Raw genomic sequence first — 23194 nt, 5'->3', positions numbered from 1 at the left:
TGAAGCACGCCCATGCCAGAGGCAAACCAAAAGCACACATGACATTTTTAGATAAGAATCTCCTTAAAATTTAATTGACTAAATGTATTACATTCAATATTCCATGGGTTTCTTCTGGACAAAGGGGCTGCATAAATACAAACAAGCCTCTGGGCCTTCTTCCCTAACTGACGAAGAGGAAACACAGGAGGCGAGGGTACACAGGACACCTTCATATTTACATTTCGCCTTTACTTTACAGTTCAGTGCCAGAAATATTTACAGAAAATACAATAAGAAAAAGATCATGTCTTGGCAACATACCAAAATTCATACAAATCGTGTATATGATTTCAAGCAAATAATGATACTGCTTATTTTTTAGCCACAACTGCCAAGCCCTTCAGAGGAGAAAGATGTTCTTGGTCACTGCAAGAGACAAGGACTTGGGAAACTTGGTTTGCTTCAACAAATATTTATTGGGCGCCTACTGTATGCAAGGCACTGTGGAATCCCAAATTATACCTTTCCCTCACCATTTAAAAAAGAAAAGCATCTGAAAAACATGAGTTGATACTCCGAGAAAAACACTATACAGTACATGGCTTCTTTAGCTACTGAGAACCCACAGTTTGATTCCACATTGAACGGGTGGATTACCTCCAATCTCTCCATCTCGGGAAAAGAGGCTGTCATGGAAATCCCTAAAACAGACCACCTAACGCAACTTACCATTTCATGTAAACATATAAATCAATTCTTTTTAGGAAGATATAACCTGAACGGGTTTTAAAATGCTGAATGGAGAACTACCAGCAGGAGTGTCAAATTACCTCCGATACATTTTTTACCATCTACATGTCTTTGAGCAAGGCTGACTCCCACTTTCTTTGGGTAAAATTCCACCTTCCAATATAAATAAATACTCTTGAAGACACTGCTTCTCTAAAAATCACTCTGCAGAGTCTGACAAATGCTTCCTCAGTGTATACAGGAAGTAACCACTCATGAAGGCCTCACACACACAACCTGTAGGGAACTGACATTATTGGCCAAAGATGTAGGTATTTTGTTTTTATAAACGAGTCCAGAGGAGAATGGGCGGCCTCAGGGGACCTGAAGACCTGGAAATGGAGGACAGCATGCATGCATGTTGTGTATATATTGCCAGGACGGGAGGGGGTCACACCACCATGTAACTATCCAGGTCAAAGGGCCAACGGACAGGAGGGAGTCTTAGGAAGAAGCACTGGACAAGACAGCCGGCTGAACAGGAAAAGGCAAAAGCCCTCCTCCTCTCTGTCCTCAGTGCTCCCAATCAGAGAGGGGGAGAGAGCCCCTACCCCCCAAATGTGAGAAGGGACTACGAGGGGCTACCTGCCTCTGTCCCCTGGGTAACGCTTTCCTTGTCAACAAATGTCACACTCATCCACACCCTGGTGTACCTGTCACATGCAGCAACTAAACTGTTTAAGCCTAAGACCAAAGTGGTCCTGGCTTCCCCGCAAAGGTTCTGAACCTATGTTAGCAAATTTATCAAGTGGACTACTAAAGATTATTATTAGGGACTAAATATGCTCCTCTGGCATTACTGTACTCAACGTGACTTTTACAAAGGCAGCTGAGAGAACTTAGTGACCATGAACTCAAACCCACACTAGTGAAAGGTCCAAGGGTCCTCACCACACTCCCTTTTTAGGTAGATGTGGTTTTGAGCAGGAGTCAGCACCTGACGAGGTACGTGTACCCCATACTCTGTGCCGTACACACTGGGGTTTCATGCCTTTGGGAGCAGCACAGTCCTAAATCCATCCCTCCTTCCCTGGGGGACCACAAAGTCTTCCAGATCATAAATGCATTCAACATGGCTGTTCACTGACTTATCAAAGCCATTAGAATTACAAGGAGTTGTCAGAAATTAGAGCAAACTGAAGCATCAGGAAGGCCACCCCAACACACACATCACCATACATTAAGCTGACAGCAGAACTATGCCAAAGGTAAAAGTGTTATCTGAAGAGTCACACTGAAGAGGTACACCTACATCAGTTATTTTTAACCTCTGGAATGTTATAAGTTGCACATTAATTTATAGCCTTCTTTGTCCACATCCATCAGAACAAGGGCCTATTTTTTCCCATGAAATGTCAATCTGGAATTTCCATGAAAGTTGTTAAACCTCACTTTACACCTGCTGAGCTACTAAAACATTTTTAGGGCAGAATGTGCTAATCATACAACCCCCTCCCCCATGCTACCATCTGGAAACATCAATTTATTGCCCAGATTAAAAAGAAAATCAATTACTGAATAATATTATACCCTGAATGGAAACTGGAGTCATAGAAGGAGGAGGTTACTTTTACCTGAGCTTAAAACAAACATGAAGAAAAAGGTACGGCAAACTTAAAACCAAGAGCTGCTATGCCGTTTCTTGCTCATAGATATCAACATGTACTTCTGGAATAGAAATATCTGCACAGGGAATTAGGTCCTATACTATTCCCCACCCTCTAATTAAACTACCAAAACATTAAACCAAACAGACCATTGTAGGCCTGACCTACAGAATCTACTGACATCAGAGTTCAAGTGGGAAATCACCCCTTATACAACTGTGATCACTCCTCTTTGGACTTTTAAATGTCACTTATTTTCTTAACATAAAATAATCTTAATAAAGAAGAAAGCACACAAGAATAGGAGAAATGAGCAGTGTATATGCTAGCACTGTAACAGGAATCCTTGTAAGGAGGTTCTGGGTCTGGCCACCTCAAAACATTTATCCCTGGCAGAAAAGTAGCAGCGAGGTAACAGAAGTATTTCAAAAACCCGGGCAGGGATTTGTTGTGCCTTCAGCCAGCAAAGTCCAGAAAATATGACAACAGCCATTTCTAAAAGCAAGCCACCCAAGGAGGTGGTCACTAATGTTTGTCAATTATGATGAAATCTAGTAGCTCTCTGGGAGAGATCTGAATTAGTAGCGTTGAGAGGCTATTTCCTGAACCCCAAATTAGAATCCTTCATAAACTACTGCAGTTTCCTGCTTGGTCCTGAAATAAGAGACAATGGATGAAACCAAATAATGTTTAACCTTTGCTGTGAATTTATATTTCTTAATATTTAACCAAGAAATTATCAAGGAATTACAAATGGTTAACCTGTCATAATGTCACGGAGTTAGACAATAATGGAGAGAGTGGAGGCATCAAAGCTGTCTTCTAACTTAACTCCACAAACTCCATTTGTATCCTCATTAAAGGACTGGGCCATGCTTCCATTTTAGATCTGTTCCTGGGCTGCCCAGAAACTGAGGCCTTCAGACAGACCTTTGCAGTGATGAGAGTAACTTTTTGAAATGTGGAGAGAGACTATGAAATATTTTAAACTCAGACTTCTTATCTGAGCAAAAAACACTTAAGTTCTTTTCTGTCAGTATGACATTTGGATGACAGCTGGATGACAAATGGACCTATGAGTGAGCAGAAAGTTGAGGTTTCCTTCCTTCTCCATGCTATCAACACGAGTCTTTAAATGTCCTGGAAGATTCTGAGACAGATTTTACTTTTGAACACAACCTCCTAAAAAGTGAGGTATAAAACTATCTTCAACTTCTAATTTGCAAATTTGAAACTACCAATGCACATGTTTAACTGAGATGCATAAAAGCCTTTCTCCTCAAAAGGCTTATATTTAACTAAAATTGCCACTTTTAAAAGAAAGTTTATGGCTAAAACGTATATCATCATTACCAGCAGGAATATGATTGTGTCTGGGAGCCCATTTCACTAAAAAGCCGAAAAGTCTTCTCTCAGATGGGTTTATAATGTGTCTCTTCTATTCTGGTGATTAAACGGTAAGCTCTTGGGGAGTGATTTGTTTTATTGTTACAGTGATCACCTATCAAATTGTTTTGCTTTGATATTATAGCTCCAAACTAGAGTTCAATAGTCCTAGACAGACAGTGGTCTAAGAACTACAGTTCTTGAGTCCAACCTCCTGAAAAAGTGAAGTATAAAACTCTGGCTCCAACTGCTTGTTCCGGTACTTGTTGACAATGTCGGTGATCTTCTGTTTCCGGCGGACATGTGGTGGACTGTAGGAGTCACTTTCCAGTCTCTTTCTTCTACAAATGTTAATTACAGTCTGCCTCACCAGAAAACCTTGAAAACAGAGGGTTTTAGTCAGCTAGGTGAACTATCAGTATTCAAGTGAACTATTCTCTGCAAACTCAAACTATTTCATTCCATTTGCAAAACTCCTTGTCCCCAGAGAGACAGAGCTCTACTAAGATAAAACTGTCAGAAGAAACACACAATGACATGGAAAAACAAAATCAAAATCTAGCCTGACAACCCATTTCCTGCCCTGGACTGTAAACAACTATGCTCGTTTTCCAGGACTGGAAGTTTGTGAATTATAGTTGTGCTCGTACTTAGCAGATTAAGCACACTTCAAAACAGAACCAAACATGCTTCCTTTTAACAAGAGCCACAGGATTTTCCACACGTGGGACCTACTAAGTAATATCACCATTTCCTTATTTATACTTCTTTTTGGTTCATGAAAATGTTAAATAAAAAAAAAAAAAGAAAAAAAAAAAGAAACTCAATGGGACTTCCGTGGTGGCGTAGTGGTTAAGAATACGCCTGCCAATGCAGGGGACACGAGTTTGATCCCTGGTCCGGGAAGATCCCACATGCCGCAGAGCAACTAAGCCCGTGCGCCACAACTACTGAGCCTGTGCTCTAGAGCCCGTGTGCCACAACTACTGAAGCCCGCGCGCCTATAGCCTGTGCTCCGCAACGCGAAGCCACTGCAGTGAGAAACCCACTCACCACAACAAAGAGTGGCCCCTGCTTGCTGCAACTAGAGAAAGCCCACGCACAGCAACGAAGACCCAACACAGCCAAAAATAAATAAATAAATAAATTTATTTTAAAAAAAAAGAAAAGAAAATTCAATCCTTCAGCCACATATGAAGCTTACCGAGTGCTCGCCTACTGACAATCATCCCATCCACAAGAGGGATGACCATGTTAAATTTTCCAGTGGCTCCTTGAATTTTAATCCGGAATAATCCAGTGTTTAAAGGGTGGATGAAGATGACAGGAACTTCTTTTTCAAGAGCAGTAGATCTTAAGAAAAGAAAAAACTCTTTTTACCCCAGATATTCAAGAGCTTAAGTCCCCCATGTGTAATATAAGAATACCAAGGGGACTTACTGCCAGGCAGTATTTGAGAAGAGACAAGTGATCAGTCTGCTCAGAATCTTCTTTCTGGGAGCCCATGGTGAAGCTCCCCACACCAACACCTGACCCTAATTACCTATCACTGGGGTTGGCCTTTTGAAGCTGACCAAAAAAGGGGCTAAAAATTGTGCTTAGAAAACCACTGGGGACACGGGGTGGAAGGAAAGGCCAGAAAAATGTATGGTGGGGAACCATCAATAGCAACCAGCCATGGGACTTTTACTTAGTCCCTCCTTCTTGTAGGGAACAAAAGTGCGGCTGGCCAGAGGGCAGGGAGTTCCACCACAGTCAATACTGGCACCTCAGAGCAGAAGTGGGAATACAGTTTAGGCTCACTATGGGAATCCCTGATACGATTTTTTTTAGGGGCTGGGGAAAGAGGTCGGGAGGACCTTAGTCTGGGTCAGTTTCAAGTGTCCTCCTCAGCAGAGGTGATAAATGGCTGAATCTTATCACAGTCAAAGCCCTCAAAGTCTCTGAACAGGTAACACAGCTGCCAAGGTCAGCAACCGTACCTTTAGAAGACTGAATTACACATCATGTGTCGGTGCTATGCCAATGCATCTAGAGGTACCCATGTTACTCTTCGATGCTATATGCCAGGGTTTTGGTTTGTTTTTGTTTTGCAACACAATGAGCTTTCTTTCTAAAGTGATTTTGGCCAAAGGGACAGTGAGTCAATATTTTAAGACATTTAATAAAAACCAATCCTATACTAATTCTGTCCCCAAGACAAATTCTAAACTTTGCTAAACTACTAGTAAAACACAAATTTTACAGTCCAATCATATTACAACTTTTGACCTAAAAAGATTAAAACAACAACAAACAGTACAAGAGACTTAAAAGTTCTCTTCCAAACTAGTTCTAGAAAAGTACTCCTCATGAAATCTATCCTGGTCTCTTCAGCAAGTCACTGTCATGGACGAAAAAAAGAAAAACAGGACTGTTCTGTATTAAGAGAGACTGTAGGAATTAACACCAGATGGATGAAATGGATGCTGGTTTAAACAAACCAGCTATAAAGACTATTTTAGGGAAAATGGAGAAATTTGAATGTGAGCTGGCTACTAGATGAAATTAAGGAATTGCTACTAACTTCATTACTGTGATAATGTTATCTTTATCTATTTGAAAAGTGTTCTTAATCTTCAGAGGTGCATATTTATAATGTTAGAAAATCTGTAATTTGCTTTAAAATACTTTAGCATAAAAAACATGGGGACTTCCCTGGCAGTCCAGTGGTTAAGACTCCGTGCTTCCACTGCAGGGAGCACGGGTTCCGATCCTCGGTCGGGGAACTGTCAATAAGATCCCGCATGCCACACGGTGTGGCCAAAAAAAACCGAAACAAACATGGAAGTTTTAAGAATGACTTGCCCTATTCTAGAAATTTAATATGATAATGTTAAAATAAACCACCTTTACTGACTTCATTTCTACAACAGTAATCGAAATTCATCTCACGTGCAATACAAACCAGATCATGGAAACAGAAGGAACTTATTCAAAGTTAAAATATCAAGTTTAGCTTGATATAAATTATTTGTTTAAACCAAAGACAAGCAAGCAAAAAGCTTTGAAACGGTAAAAGCTGCACAGATACAGTCTTACTATTCTTAGAATCATATTATTCTGTTTTTATCCTTTTTGTGCATGAAAAGTTAAAATAAAAATCTTAATATTATAATAAAGTTAGTATTATGTTTTACTTAGAAATATTTTTCCATTAAATAGCTCCTATGTGATGAGGATATTTTAACTGCTATCTATCCAGAATGTTTTGACCAATTTAATTCTATTATTTCTATCTAATATTGCTACTCTATTATCAGCCTTCATTAATACTTAATTGCCTCCACTTCTCCATCTTTCTTTTTGCCTCAGATAAATTTAAACAGCAATTAATTATGCCATTTAAAAATCCTTGCTAATTTGATCACCTTGTGCATTAATCTACAAACTTCTCTCTTTGATTCTTTTCCCCTAATTATGTTTACTTCTTACTGCCTTCATCCCTTTTGTTTCATGAAAGTCTTTATCTCTTAATTAAACTGCAATCAACATATTGTAAAAAACAGGTTTCTCTATGCTTAAACACAATGCTGATAAACTTCAAGCAAGTAAAGAGCGTACCTCAGAGAAGTGCTACTATTTGCAGTAGTTTCCACACCAGTACTGATTTCTGTCATCAGGTCTGAGAGGGGAAAGTTTTCTGGAAGAAAATCATAGCAATACAATTAATATCTCCCTCCTAGGAAGCCTATTTTCCTAATTTCTTCACATAGCAGGCAACAAATATATGGACTGCGCTATCCTAAAATATATAATCCTAACTATTCTTCAAAAATTAAAAAAAAAATTCTCCCTTAAGACATATTTTAGACAAGTTCATCTAAAGCAGAGAGTTTTTACAGAACATAATCTATAGTCTTGGAGGGCTTGGAAATAGCTTTAGAAGTTCTGGAAAGCAACTATCACACTTTCTTATAAACTCTGAGCTGGATGAGATTCTAGGATAAATACACATTTCTAATGTTCTTATGCAGCTTACATAAAAATCATGAGAAACATATCCATAGCAGAATCCCTAAGGACAAATTAGTCTTTACACTAAAATAAGACAGTAGGGTCTGTGGAAAGAGGGTGAGGGAGGTGTTCCCCCTTCTCCTTTCCAGAGGTTCTGGGGTAACTGGGGGCTACATGCAGTGGGACCAAGTGGCCACAAACCAGTAACTGTCATACCAAGAAGAGCTAAAGGCTTTTTGTAACCACGAGTCTCATCAAATCTTCACAACTATGAAATAAGTGCTGGATCACTCATTTAACAAATGAGTGACCTAAGGCTTAATGAAATCCAGGCTTGCTAAACTCCAGTCCCAGCTCTTGGCCACCATATAGGGCCTATGCTGCCACTCCCTTTAGACATTTAACAAGTCATCGTCATCCTACTATAATCTTATTTATGGACAAAGTCCTTACACAGTACCTATATCATCATAGCGTTCCACCCAGACTACAGAAACTCTTGTCTCAGGTCCAAGGGGAGGCACAGGGCGCCCCTGAGGCAGCTTCTTCATTCTGGAACTGGGACTGAGCTATATGAGGCAGAGAAAAGCAGAAGAGGGGAAGAAAAACAAACAAATAAAAAACACTGGCTTAATAAAACTACAACCATACATTCATCAAGCTACCCAGTGAAATAAGGATCACGTCATGGGAAGTCACTTCTGGAAAAAAGTATAAAATATGTTTGCAGAAAAGCCCTTCTTTGGTTCCTCTGTTTATCAAGTCTCAAACTAGAACAAGGAAATGAAGGTCTAGAAACTTCAAATGAAAAAAAGATAAGGAACACTAAACAATTATAGTTATAAAAATAAAATTTGATGCAATGTCTTAATGAGTGCTTAAAAAGGATCTGAGTCTATTTCTATGGTCAGAAAGCAGTACGATTTTTCCATCATAGCAACATCACTGATTTGCCTGGGGATCCTTTCAGTGTTGAATTCTTGTCAACAGCTTTTCCTGTATCTACTGATATAATGATATGATTTTTCTTTCCTTAAGTTTGTTAGTAGTCTGCAAAGTATGTGGTATATAAAAACATGGTGCTTTAAGAGTTGTCATTCTTTGGATTTTAAGAAATAACCAAGCTTTATGTGTTTTATTTCTTTTTCTTATTTCCCTGCAAAAAACCTCTACTATCTTGTGAATAGAAGTAGTGAGAGCAAACATCCTTGCCTCCATTTGAGGGGAAAGCTTTCAGAATAATGTGTAAGTATAATGTTAGCTGCAGGTTTCTAGTAGAGTTCTGTTTCAGGTTGAGGAAGTTCCCTTCTGATCGTAACCACGTTGGCATTCAGAAAATGAGTAGCAATCCCTGACTATTAGATCTGACTAAAATTCTGCATTACCTGACTTGTTCTTCTCCAAACTGTGTTCTGTGAAACCTTTTTAAAGGTAGCAACTCATGATTTTCAAAATCAGTCTACTTCAGAGTTTTATATAAGTTAACTTTTTTTCCTAAATCAATTTTAAAGGTGAACCTCTCCCATATTCTTTTAAGCAAATACTTACGTTAAAAATAATTTTAAGTGTAGAAAGAGCCAAATTAAACCCCTTTACAATGGAAGAAGGGCTTCAGAAAAGTTTACACTACACTTCGTCTTTTTTATTATTTGTTCTAAATCAATTTTCTTACACCTGTAAACTGATCCTGTACTCTTGTTATCACTTACTTGGTCACTTTCCAGTAAGGATTAAGACATAACATGAGGGGAGGACACAGATAAGACATAACATCTGATAAGGTAAGAAACAAGGATAAAAGTAAAATGCTGCCTTCTTGTAGTAGCTGCTGTGTTGCCTCACTCAGTGCATTTATTCAAACACTGGGTGATTCTTCAAAATGCTATCATCTGTATGTTGTCAGACTTAAGTTGAATTTTGCATGATTAATGCTATGAAATGTATAGTAACTGTTGTACCATTAGTGGATATTTTAGGGACCAAATAAAAACCTAGGCTTGAGACGGAATGGGTGAAAGAACCGAGCATGGAACTGAAATGGCTAAATCAAGGAAAACAACAAAGGCTGAATTAAAATTAAATATTTGTTGCAAGCTGAAAAAAAGAAAATCATAAGAATTTGATTAAAAAAAATTAAGATACTAATGAATCAGTACTGCTATAATTACTCTCTGGGTTAAAGTTAAAAGCTTTTCAGGTGCGATTCTATAATTACTTCCATTTCACTACAAATTTTTGGAGGTTTATCAACAAAGTGACTTACCCTCTGTGAGGAATTAAGATTGTCTGTGTGATTAGGGAAAAGCTCAAGCGTCAGGGATGGCTGTTTCAGAATTCCTGGCATAAGATCCATATTTGAATCACTATCTTGGTCTGAGATGTTACTTTCCAACGAATCAGCTATAGCGTAAAGAAAAAAAATAATTATAATACCTACTACTTCTTTAGAGCAAACGTGTTTATTAAACTAGTCATGCTAACACTCCAACCTAAGTCACTTAAGCAAAGCATTGCTTCTACAGCAAGGGTTGGCAAAGTTTTTCTGCAAAGGATCAGGTAATAAATATTTCAGGCTTTGCTGGCTATACAGGTCTCTACTGCATATTCTTCTTTGTATTTTATTTACAACCCTTTAAAAATGTAAATACCATTCTTAGTGTTCTGAATTTTGCCTGTGTGCCGTAATTTGCTGGCTCTGGCTCTACTGAGCTGGTGCAAACAGGCTGGGCCAGAGACACCAGGCAGGGACTCAGTTCACAGAGGACAGATGGGGCCTGGCTTCTGGAATTCAGGTGGTAGATCACAGCCTTGACATGAAGGCAAACAGCTGCTAAGACACTGACCTAGACCATGGAAGGCCCCTCCTGCCAGGGACACAACTGGCCCCAGAGTAAGAGACAGAGAGGGGCCTAGAGTGCAAAATGAAGGGTCCAAGTACAAAGGTTAGGAGGCTGCCTAGGTAGGCTAGGGTACAAAAAGTCATTAGCCTAGAGATGAGATCGTCCAAGCATGATGTGCAGCATCCTATCCTATGGATGGTCTCAGTGAAGAAGCTGAAGTTTTCCACCTACTGCCTGGTCAGGCACAAAGAAATGAGTTTAATTTGCAGGAAGCAAAGGTTCTAGGCAAAATAAGACTAAGAATTCAGACCGAGAAGTAATGATCACTCCTGATCCTTGAGAAGAACAGGCTTAATCACCACCTTTTCTAGGCTGAAGTTTCTCCTCCTCAGTGTTAGAAGATCAGCCAGATGCCATCATGACAGCCTTCCAATTGCAGTATTCTCTGGGGTTCCATATAAAGGCTCTCACATGGAAACAAGGAGGCAGGTGAGGGCTTACTCATAATTAGAGAAAGAAATGAATAAACTGGAAAATAGGGCTTCTATGTATTAATCAGATTAAAAAAAGTTAAAAAATGGGCCAAAGTGGATCTCCTTTATTTAAAAATTATTATTAGAGGGCCAGTCTTCTTGTTTTTAACTACTTTCCTTTAGTTAAGAGGGGATAACATCCTGTACCTCTGCATAATCTAAAAGCTATCATGCCTTCGAAGCTGAAGAATGTCTTAGATGACTTCAGAATCTCCCCCAATGCAATACTACTGCACAAACCAGTGAATACAAAAATTGTTCCATACAAAAAAATGCCCTTACTTAAGGACTCCACAGAAGAAGGAACCACAAAAGCTATTTCCGTAAGGGCATCAGCATAATACAGCACCTTCTTCTGTCCGTTGAAAATGCTAGCCCCAGCATCTTCAGAGGAAATCACTTCATCTAGGAAGAGAAACACTACATTACTGCTCTAAAAAGTGGGGAAAACCAATATCATCCTGCTTCATGAAATTTTAACTGGTTAATAAAGTGATAATAAATAGAAGGTACATTTTCAACATGAACCAATTAATGTGTAAGAACAATAAACCATAAATGTTCATTAAATGTCTTTATACTAACTTTATTTATTTATTTTTTAAATTAGAAGTTGTATTTTTTAAAAATTTATTTTATTTATTCATTTTTGGCTGCGCTGGGTCTTCATTGCTGCGTGCGGGCTTTCTCTAGTTGCAGCGAGCGGGGGCTACTCTTCGTTGCAGTGCACGGGCTTCTCATTGTGGTGGTTTCCCTTTGTTGTGGAGCACGGGCTCTAGGCGTACGGGCTTCAGTAGTTGTGGCACACGGGCTCAGTAGTTGTGGCGTGCAGGCTCAGTAGTTGTGGTGCATGTACACTAACTTTAAATCATAAAATCTTAATTTCATACTTTCTGAAACTACTCTAAATCAGACCACTTTTGATTAGCAGGACCTTTAGCTCATCTGTATAAGGCGGATTTAGGGAACAGTCTTTTTGGAAGAGGTAACAGTAATCAAAAGGGAGAAGACTACCACAGTCCCTCTGAAGGGAAGGGGGACAGATGCCTGCGTGTGTGTACTCTTGCTTTCAAGGCATTTCCTGTCCCTGGTCTCTCTCTACTGCTCCTCAGCTTTGCTTCTGTTCCACTTTCTCCAGTGATCAGTGATATAATATGAAAGTGTACAGGCAGTTTAGTAATAGTATCTGCTCTAAGCCAGCAAGATTGAATTAACAAAAGTAACACTCCTGAGAGCTAGTATAGTTTTCAATTAAAATGAACACAATGCCCTGCCCGTAATACATAAAAGATCAACAACCTGACAAAAAACTGGGAAGAGGAAATGAACAAGTAGTTCTCAGGTAAGAAATAAAAATATGAGAAGATGCTGAAACTCAATCATAATTAAAAATAGAAAATTCCTCACCTAACAGACCAGAAGACACCTAAATTGGTGAGGATGTGGCAAACAGAAGTTTAGACCAGAGGTTAGCAAACTTTTTCTGCGAAGGATCAGATAGTAAATAAGGCTTTGCATGCCATATGGTCTCTGTCACGACTACCTAAGTCTGCCGTTGTAGCATGAAAGCAGTCAGATAATACATAAAGAAGCATGGCTGAGATCCAATAAAACTTTATTTACAAAAACAGGCATGGGCTGTAGTTGCTGACTCCCAGTTTAGATGCTGGGCAGGCACTTGTGTCTACTGCAGTACACACTGTGGTTACTGCCCCAACATCCACTCCACCCTCCCCTCCTCTACCTTGTTTATTTCTATCGGGATCATTCCATCTCTCTTGCCACAGCGACAGGCTCAGGGTGGTCCAATCACTGCGTATCTCAGGATTTGGGGAGAAGGGAGGTTCTGAGACTCAGCTAATCTCTCCTCTTCAGACTAGTGTGGTATGTGAATGTAAAGCCTAGAACTGCCTTATTTGCACTATGAGGAAAGCCAGGCTGGGACAAAGCCAACACATGGAAAACAGAGCTAAAGGAAAACTGCAGAGAAATAGAACAGGACTGCTGATCAAATGGCAACAAAAAATGTACACTAATCTCTGGAATTTTCAGTTACATGAGGCAATAAATGACCTTCAAAATCTAAGCCAATTTGGGTCGGGTTTTCAATTACCTGCAACCTTAAGCACCCAACTGATACATTTATCAAACTAAATCCTTTATCAATTCTACTTATGAGAACTTAGTCTATAAATACACTCAAGCACATATTAAAGGTTATGTGGCAATTAAAATTAGAGCATATCCTCAAATACTTTGATTCAACCTTGGTTGAAAGTAGAAAAAATTACAAGTCACAAGTCACAATGATATTCAATGGGAAACCTTGAGAGACTATAATCTTGTTGACAGAAAAACTCTGCTAATTCAAAGCACGGACACAGGCATTACCCACTTGAGAAAGGTATTATTAACTTTCCAGTGATTTCAAGGGCCCCCAGAACAAAAAGCACTAGCCAGGTGGGGCAAAGGCCTTAAGTTTAAACTTATACTTGCTCTGGTACTTGTTATCCTGATTACAGTTCCTCAGGAGGATTTGCAGAGATGGGCATGAATCTCTCAGAGATAGTCAGCTGTTTACTACAAAGATTTTTATATAATATCCCAAGAATGTAACTTAAATGATAGCCACAAAGTCTAAAACACACACCTGTTAATAGAAAACTATATTTATTAGACAAAATACACTTGTTAGGAAACTGTACTTTTGCTATAATCTATTATAATATTGTTATAGAAAATGGAATTTGTTCACTCACACTCCAAAAAAGGAACTTATTAACCTTGTGATAATTAGGCCATTAATTTTATATTAATTAACTCTGTCATTATATATGTATATAACATATACATTCATTTATATATACATATACATAAGTATTCCCCATATTAACAGAAAATGTCTGGAAGACTATACAATTATTAAATGACCTCCTGTGAGGATTAGAGGAAAGAGGCTTTTCCATTCTATACCTCTGCTTGTTTTTTTTAATAAGACTACAAACTAATAGTAAAGGGGGAAAAGTCAAGAGTAACAAAACAAGAAAAAACAAATGAACATATGAGTTTTACCTTGTTCAGGTCCTTCACCATCATCGCAACTGTTAATAGACCAACTGGTGGAAACATGCCCAGTCCAGCCAGGGTGTCTGCCGACATCTACCGCCCAGCCAAGGGAGAGCAAAAATTCTAGGAAATGTGGCTGAACATTTCTGGAAGATTCCACATTCTTTAAAATCTGAAATACATACCAATCATCAGATATAATGAAGGAAACAAAAGAGCGTATCAAAATAAGCTTCATAAAAATCGATTCACTTTGAAGTGTCTGATAAATCAAGCTCAAGCTTAGAATAAACTGGGGACTATATATATCACTGCAGTTAAAAATGCATGCTTCCAAGTTAGATAGATTTGGGTTCAAATCCTGGCTGGGCCTTGGGCAAGTTTCTTAACCCCACTGCTTCAGTTTCTTCATCTATAAAGTGAGTAATAATGATGGTTGTGAAGATTAGGTGAGATAATACAAGAAAATCCTTTAGCTCCCTCCCTAGCAAAATAATTATTGAGCTAGACATATTTACTAAAAGTAAACAAAAAACACTAAGTCCCCGCCTTCACAGAGTCTGATTAGTGAAAAACATTACATGTGATTATTTACTTACAAATCTTGACAAATGCTATAAAAAGTATAAACCTATTAAAAATTCAATAATTAATGAGTGGGAAAACATCCTTCTCTTAGTCCAAAGAAGAGAATGCAACCATTCCAGAAAAAAATGAAGTGACCAGAAGGGTCTCTCCTCTTTACCAAGTACCAAACTTAATTCCTGGGCCTCAGAAAGAAAAGTCCCTTGTTCTAAAACAGTGGTTCTCATGGGGGTGATTTTGCTCTCCAGGGGACATGTGGCAATGTCTGGAGACATTTTTTTTTTTTTTTTTAATTTTATAGCTACTTTATTTATTTATTTATTTATTTATTTTTGGCTGTGTTGGGTCTTCGGTTCGTGCGAGGGCTTTCTCTGGTTACGGCAAGTGGGGGCCACTCTTCATCGCGGTGCGGGGACCGCTCTTCATCGCGGTGCGCGGGCCTTTCACTATCGCGGCCCCTCCCGTTGCGGGGCACAGGCTCCAGATGCGCAGGCTCAGTAGTTGTGGCTCACGGGCCCAGCTGCTCCGTGGCATGTGGGATCTTCCCAGACCAGGGCTCGAACCCGTGTCCCCTGCATTAGCAGGCAGATTCTCAACCACTGCGCCACCAGGGAAGCCCTGGAGACATTTTTGATATCACAACTGGTGGGGCACCGCTGGGACCTAGTGAGTAGAGGCCAAAGATGCTGCTATATGTCCTATTCTATAGAACAGCTCCCATAACAAGGAATTATCCAGCCCAAAATAGCAACAGTGCTTCTGTTGAAAACCCAATGCTAGAGGAAGAAAAAGGAGAAATCCTCTACAAATTAGAAATGAGATGGGGAGAGGGGTAGTGTATCAACATCACCTGGGGAATCTCTTAAAACATAAGATTCTCGGGCTTCCCTGGTGGCGCAGTGGTTGAGAGTCTGCCTGCTAATGCAGGGGACACGGGTTTGAGCCCTGGTCTGGGAAGATCCCACATGCCGTGGAGCAGCTGGGCCCGTGAGCCGCAATTGCTGAGCCTGCGCGTCTGGAGCCTGTGCTCCACAACAAAAGAGGCCGCGATAGTGAGAGGCCCGCACACCGCGATGAAGAGTGGCCCCCACTTGCCACAACTAGAGAAAGCCCTCGCACAGAAATGAAGACCTAACACAGCCATAAATAAATAAATTAATTAATTAAAAAAAACAAAAAAACAAAAAAACAAAAAACATAAGATTCTCTTTGCCTACTCCAGAACTTCTCTATCAGATCAGCAGAGATAAGATCCTGCAATTACTACTTTTAAAAGCTCTCCCAAGTAACTTTTGATGCAGCCAGTCCACAGATCACTGATGTAGTTCATACAATGTTAATCAATGGCAAGACCATCTGGAGGCCTAATAAAGTCAAAATATGTGGTGTTACGTCGAATACTTCTCAATCCACTGGGCATCGTTGCCAGGCCATTATCTCTTAAACATATCATCTCTTAAACACATCATCTCCTTAGAAGTGTACCTGTTTAGTTCACCCATATCCCTTCATGTTCTTCTAAGTGCCAGGAAACTGATTTGACAGCCAGTTCTCGTTTTCTTCCAATTAAAAATTTTTTTCAGAAGTGAAACTTTTCAATAAACAACTTGAAAATTTAGTCAAGATGCAATAAGTTAAGTCAAATTCAACTTGCAGGCCACTGGCTGGCAGCTGGAAATTAATCTAAATCTTCCCTGTGGCTAGGGAAGGCAGGTCTCAGCCATTCTAAAGGAGGCCTCAGAGAATCTTATTGTTTTCTAGTCACACTCAGTCCCTAGAAAGCTAAGGAAACTCAACCGGTTTAAGAATTACCTCAAGGGTTTATAAAATTTACAGCATAAAAATTTACCCCCAAAATCCAGAAATCTTACCTCCTGGTTTGTTTTCTGACCTGGCTTCATATAGAAAATAAAAACTGTGTCAAAGGGACGACATGGCAAGAGATCCAGATACCCAATGTCATCAAAAAATCCAGGTATCATGGAGTCAAGTGCAATAAGGTGAGGAGGTAGACGACTATTTGCAGGTTCCTATCGCCAAAGGAAGAAAGGAGAAATTATTATCTCTCTTCATCATTCTAATTATAAAAGCAATACTTGCTCATGTTTTAATAAACATTAAGTAAAAAAAAATATATATAAAGTGGCAGCAATAAGCACAACCATAATCCCAAACTACAGAAACTATTTAACATGCTTGTGTACTTCCTTCCAGTTCTCTTATTTGCCTTTTTCTGTTGAAAGACAGTTGAAATCTTAATATGTATATAATTTAAAATCCTATTTTCTCTATAAAATATCAAGCTTTCTAGAAAAAAAATTTATATGTATTTTATTCTTATTCATTGCCTGTGTTAATGCAAAATGGTACAGCCATGCTGGGAGGCAATTTGGCAGTTTCTTGCAAAGCTAAACATAGTCTTACCATACAGTGAAGCAATTACATAACTTGGTATTTTCCCATATGAATTAAAAACATGTCTACACAAAAACCTGCACACAAATGTTTACAGCAGCTTTATTCATAATGGCCAAAACTTGCAAGCAGCCAAGGTGTCTTTCTGTAGGTGAATGGATACGTAGACTGTGATACATCCACACAATGGAATATTATTCAATGATAAAAAGAAATGTGCTATCAAGTCACGAAAAGACATGGAGGAAACTTAAATGCAAATTGCTAAGTGAAAGAAGCCAATCTGAAGAGGCTACATACTATATGATTCCAACTATATGACATTCTGGAAAAGGCAAAACTGTAGAGACAGTAAAAACTCAGGGGTTGGGTGGGGGAAGGAGGAGGAAATATGACTAAGAAGATTACACTGGACTTTTAGGGCAGTGAAACTATTCTGTATAATGCTATAATGATGGACACGTTATTACGCATTTGTCAAAACCCACAGAATTGTACAACACAGAGTGAACTCTAATGTAAACTATGGACTTCAGTTAATAATCCATCCCATACTGGTTCATCACTTGTTACAGATGTGTCACAACAATGCAAGATGTTACAATACGAGAAACTATGTGTGTGGAGGAAGAGAGGTTATATGGGAAGTCTCTCTACTTTCTACTCAATTGTTCTGCAAACCTAAAACTGCTTTAAAAAATAGTCTATTAATTTTTTAAGGCATTTTTTGTTTTGTTTCCCCCCATCCCTTATCTTCTTTGAGACCCTGATCTTGCCCAGCAGGTTGGGCCATCCACGATATTTTTCAGGAAAGCATCCCCCAGAGACGACAAGGATTACTCTCTTCTACAGTAGCAAGGATCGTGAGCCTGGTCTTCTAGTCCATTATCTAACATTCCTAACAGGGGTTGAGGCAACACCCTTTCATCAAAAACATTACTATTTTTGCAGTCAAACAGAAGAGTATTCACACTATGAAATAAGTAAGACTACAAATAGCCTCGCATCAATTCAGGTCAGATTTTTCCACGAAGTGAATTTTATACAAACATACAAAAGAACTTCTAGTTTTCATTTTTCACTTTGAAATCATGGATAAGGAACTGTAGACCTGCAGCATGCTATGATACACCTTATAGGACAAAGGCTCCTCATTCTTTCTTTTTTAAATAAGCTATCTCATCAGCTTGTTCTTCTGGATGATCTTCTGATTCAGGAATATAACATGCATATGTTTTATATCTCTTAACTCTTAATAACTTTATTTAAAGTTTTTCCCTCTAGGTCTGTGTTTTAATACATTTTCTTAGAATAACTTTTGTCAATATCGCAGTTTTACAACTGCGCAAACTGAGGTATTTTGGCATCATATTTCTAACTGGATATTAGAGCCACAGTCATTAATATCTGTACTTTGTGTGTAGTGATCTTAATTCTCATTTACTTTAAACATTCTATTGATTCTCTTATGGCTGTCTAATTAGAAATCAAATTACCTGGGAACTGTCTTTTCCTTTCCAATGGTTTTCTTCCTCTTATTTAGTTTCTTTTAATATTTCACTGACTTTCCTGGTTTTGATACTATACTGTAGTTATGTAAGATGTTACCCATTGGGCGAACCTCCCTGCACATTTAAAAAAAATTTTTCTGTTAATCTATAATTATTTAAAAATTAAAATAGGGACTTCCCTGGTGGTGCAATGGTTAAGAATTCGCCTGGGGCTTCCCTGGTGGCGCAGTGGTTGAGAATCTGCCCGCCAATGCAGGGGACACGGGTTCGAGCCCTGGTCTCGGAAGATCCCACATGCCGTGGAGCAACTGGGCTCATGAGCCACACCTACTGAGCCTGCGCGTCTGGAGCCTGTGCTCCGCAACAAGAGAGGCCGCGATAGTGAGAGGCCCGCACACCGCGATGAAGAGTGGCCCCCGCTTGCCACAACTAGAGAAAGCCCTCGCACAGAAATGAAGATCCAACACAGCCAAAAATAAAATAAATAAATAAATAAATAATTTTTTAAAAAAGAGCTACTTCTTCTCCAGTTATTAAAAAAAAAAAAAAAGAATTCGCCTGCATATGCAGGGGACACAGGTTCAATCCCTGGTCCGGGAAGACCCCACATGCCACGGAGCAACTAAGCCCACTCGCTGCAACTACTGAGCCCACGTGCCTCAACTACTGAAGCCTGCATGCTCTAGGGCCCGCATGCCACAACTACTGAGCCCGTGTGCTGCAACAACTGAAGCCCATGCGCTTAGAGCCCGTGCTCCGCAACAAGAGAAGCCACTGCAATGAGAAACCCGCGCACCTCAATGAAGAGTAGCCCCCACTCGCCACAACTAGAAAAAGCCCACGTGCAGCAATGAAGACCCAACACAGCCAAAAAAAAATTTTTTTTTAAATTAAAAATAAAATAAAAATAACTTTCCATTAACTAAAAAACTCTCAGTGTTAAACAGTGGCCAAGGTAGACATCCTTTACCTCTGATTTTTAACAAAGGGTGGTTCTAGTTTCCTCATTCCCCATCTCGTTTCCTAAACAGGCTGCCATTTACTGAGGTCTACATTACTGGCCCTGGCTAAGTTTCTGTTTTTTTGTTTATTCATTTTTTAAAAATCAGACTGAATATTATTCTACTGAATACTGACTGTTTTATTGACTGATCTGCTAAAATAGGATCAAATTATTTTCTTAATAACTTTACTAATATTTACCAATAACTGACTCTCCTTCAGTTCCTAGGATAAACCTTACTTGGTTGTAGAAGTTAATTTGTTTAACACGCTGCTGAATTCAGTTTTACTAGCATTCTCCTTAACACTTTTGCACATATATTCATAAGTAAAGACTGGTTTATAGCTTTTTCATATGTGTGTGCTGTCCGGTTTAAGTTATTAGAGATAAGCTAAGATTCATAAAATAAACCAGTTTACTTTCTGACTTTTTCCTATGTTCTCTCTCTTTTTTTTTTTTAAATATTTATTTGGCTGTGCTGGGTCTTAGTTGCAGCACGCGGGATCTTCATTGCAGCATGCAGGCTCTTAGTTGTGGCATGTGGGATCTAATTCCCGGGATCGAACCTGGGCCCCCTGCATTGGAAGTGCGGAGTCTTAACCACTGGACCACCAGGGAAGTCCCTTTTTCCTATGTTCTGAACCAGGTGAGAAAGCATGAGAATTATTTCCTTGAAAGCTTAAAAATTTCAAGCAGAATAGGTAACATGAAAGGAAAACTGCAATCTCAGAGACAGGGCTGTTAAGGCTCTTCTTGTCTCCCTTCAGTCCACAGAATGTAATATTTTCTTCTAGTATATTTTTATTTACTGCTTCTACTCTGTTCAATTTTCTCCGCTAGGAATACCACTAATCATTTGTAGATTGCATCTTTGTTCCTGGCCTTCCATAGTTACCGCTGTATTTCTCATTATTTTCCTCTTTCTGTTGTTTTCTTCTGCGTTTTAAGAGTTTTTTACTTTTTACTCTCCACCACTAACTCAATTTTCTACAACATAAAATATTTTTCATCTACATGTTGAAATCCAAACTCAGTCAGCAATGTTCCCCTCTGCTTTCCTTAAAAGTTAAATGGCCTTTAACCAAGTAGCTGCTGGAGAGTAAGGGCAGGGGGCAACTTATGCAATAAGCAACTTCTTGCCTGGCAATCTTCAGTTGTGCTTTTCAAAACAAACAGGCCTTAGTACAAACTCTAAATCCACATTCAGGGAAGCCATTTCACATTTTTGAGGCCCTGTTTCCACATCTGTGAAATAGAGATACCATTACTTTCCTTGTAAAATTGTTTTAATGGAATTAAGAGTAATGACATTATTTACCTTACAGGCTGGTTGACTTTGTACTACGTACTACATGAAGCACCTGACACGATGATAATGAGATGGACACCCTTATCACCCCTATTTTATTTATCTATTTATTTATTTTTGGCTGCATTGGGTCCTTGTTGCTGTGCACGGGCTTTCTCTAGTTGCGGCGAGCGGGGGCTACTCTTTGTTGCCGTGCACGGGCTTTTCATTGCAGTGGCTTCTCTTGTTGCGGAGCACGGGCTCTAGGTGCGCGGGTTTCAGTAGCTGTGGCTCGCAGGCTCAGCAGTTGCAGTGCACGAGCTCTAGAACGCAGGCTCAGTAGTTGTGGTGCAAGGGCTTAGCTGCTCCGCGGCATGTGGGATCCTCCAGACCAGGGCTCGAACCCGTGTCCCCTGCATTGGCAGGAGGATTCTTAACCACTGCACCACCAGGGAAGCCCACCCCTATTTTACAGAGGAGGAACTAAGACTCAGAAAAGTTGGGCAACTTGCCCAAGATCACATAGCTGGCAAGTAGTGACGCCAGGACATAAACTTGGACAGTCTGATCTCAGGAACTGCGCAACATAAGAAGTGCTTATACTTGCTCCTTTTTAAAAGTGGCATAAAAGAGCAGAGTAAATTGTAGCCCATACTTTCAGTAATAAAGTTTACTGGGGAAGAGTTTTAACATTCTTTTTTCTAATTATCTATAGATTTCATTAATATGTGTGATATGAGTCCTACATTACCTAGGAAAATTCAGAGGCGCATATATTATTATATTATAAGCAGTCCCCTCAGACAGAACTCTAAATACATTCATGGGAAAACTGTCTTGGAGCTCATATTATAACCTACAGCATCACAGAATTTCATTTCCTTGTATGAAGGGTAAGGTTTTAAACAGTTTTTGGTTTTTAAAATTCCTTCTATCTTCATAAAAATGCTTTAGCTATCAGCAGCTGAATGTTAATTTATGAATATATTTACTCATAAAAGTTTATAGAAATTACCTTCAATGCTTCTAAGGACAAAAATCCAAAGTGTGAAAGGAAAAGGCGTGCTGTTTGGAATTCCTGGGCAGGAGGTGGGGGCTTACAATCTGTAACCGGATCAGGAAAACTTCTCTTCTGCAATTCCTCCTCACTTTGTTGTTCAAGGTGTATTTCATAAGCAATCTGCTGGGCCATGCCATTCCTTAATTTTTCATGTCTCTCTTCTAACTGAAATAAACCGAACATTTCATTTTTTTGGAATAATCATAAAAGTAATAGAATTAATCTTAAGTTTTAAATGAAAATAAAGCTACAAGCAACAAAATAAATGAAGACAATTTTCAGTGATCAACACTGAGTTTCAATTCAGTACAACCAAGAGCATACAATCAAGCAAATACGTTACAAGTTTAAAACAAATACCCAAAACATGTCCCTACAGCCTCAAAAACTGCTCCTTCATCTCTTCGCTGTAAGTGAAACCACTCTGTCTCTGCTTCCCTTCACAGTGGCAAGACAGGGGGCAGAGCTACTGCTCTCTGCCAGATCCCTGTCCATCTTCATCCTGCAGTGATCCCCTCATGTTTTGAAGTCCACAACCATATGCATTAGTTGCTACACTCTTGGAGTTATCTCTGCTTCCCTTCTGATCCATCCTATTTAAAATTCCATCCTCTGTGGTGACCAGCCTGGCTTATATTCCTACAATCTCCTCAACCTTCACAACTCTGGCCATCCATGACACACTTTGTACCTCAGATGTGCTGTACTTTCAAGAGCTACAATCCTGAAATTCCTTTCCTACAGCTCACCCATACCCCTACTCCCCCTTTACTATCACTGAGAGGCAAACAACCCCTCCCCATATTTCCCCAAGCCATTAGCATCCTTCTGGCTTCATCTACCTCCCAACCAAAACTAAATCCCCAAATGTGACATCTTAATACCCTCTTCTAAGCATATAACACGGCTATGTTGTTCCTTATTCTTCCTTATTCACCCAGCCAATCTCCACACCATTCAAATTTTTTACTTATGCCTCTGGATACCAAGGACTTTTGAAGAAAGTCAGCAGAGTGCATTAATAACTTCACTACAGATGATGCTACTTAAACCTAGCTGGGCTGCCTGGAAATTTTAAGAATCATCTTTGTTCCCCTATTTCATTGCTAAGAACTAAGATTAAAATTTACATA

The 23194-nt window shown here is 39.3% G+C and overlaps 1 protein-coding gene across 6 annotated transcripts in view; it reads right to left on the bottom strand.

Annotated features, from left to right (window-relative positions):
• Positions 1-210: 210 nt before the first annotated feature.
• The window catches only part of RALGAPB (Ral GTPase activating protein non-catalytic subunit beta), a 106216-nt gene continuing 83232 nt past the window's right edge, over positions 211-23194 (bottom strand). For all 6 annotated transcript variants that reach the window (XM_057528618.1, XM_007193131.3, XM_028169291.2 and 3 more), the window contains 9 exons: positions 22017-22226; positions 16656-16814; positions 14206-14371; positions 11416-11538; positions 10024-10160; positions 8221-8329; positions 7368-7446; positions 4969-5117; positions 211-4142 (listed from right to left, as the gene is read on the bottom strand). In XM_057528618.1, the coding sequence (XP_057384601.1) occupies positions 3949-4142; positions 4969-5117; positions 7368-7446; positions 8221-8329; positions 10024-10160; positions 11416-11538; positions 14206-14371; positions 16656-16814; positions 22017-22226 (1326 nt within the window). In that variant the 3' untranslated portion in view covers positions 211-3948. The remainder of the gene's footprint in view (positions 4143-4968; positions 5118-7367; positions 7447-8220; positions 8330-10023; positions 10161-11415; positions 11539-14205; positions 14372-16655; positions 16815-22016; positions 22227-23194) is intronic.

The sequence above is a fragment of the Balaenoptera acutorostrata genome, chromosome 15 (genome assembly GCF_949987535.1).
Source record: "Balaenoptera acutorostrata chromosome 15, mBalAcu1.1, whole genome shotgun sequence".
NCBI lineage: Eukaryota > Metazoa > Chordata > Mammalia > Artiodactyla > Balaenopteridae > Balaenoptera > Balaenoptera acutorostrata.
This window is presented reverse-complemented; position numbering and strand designations above follow the sequence as displayed.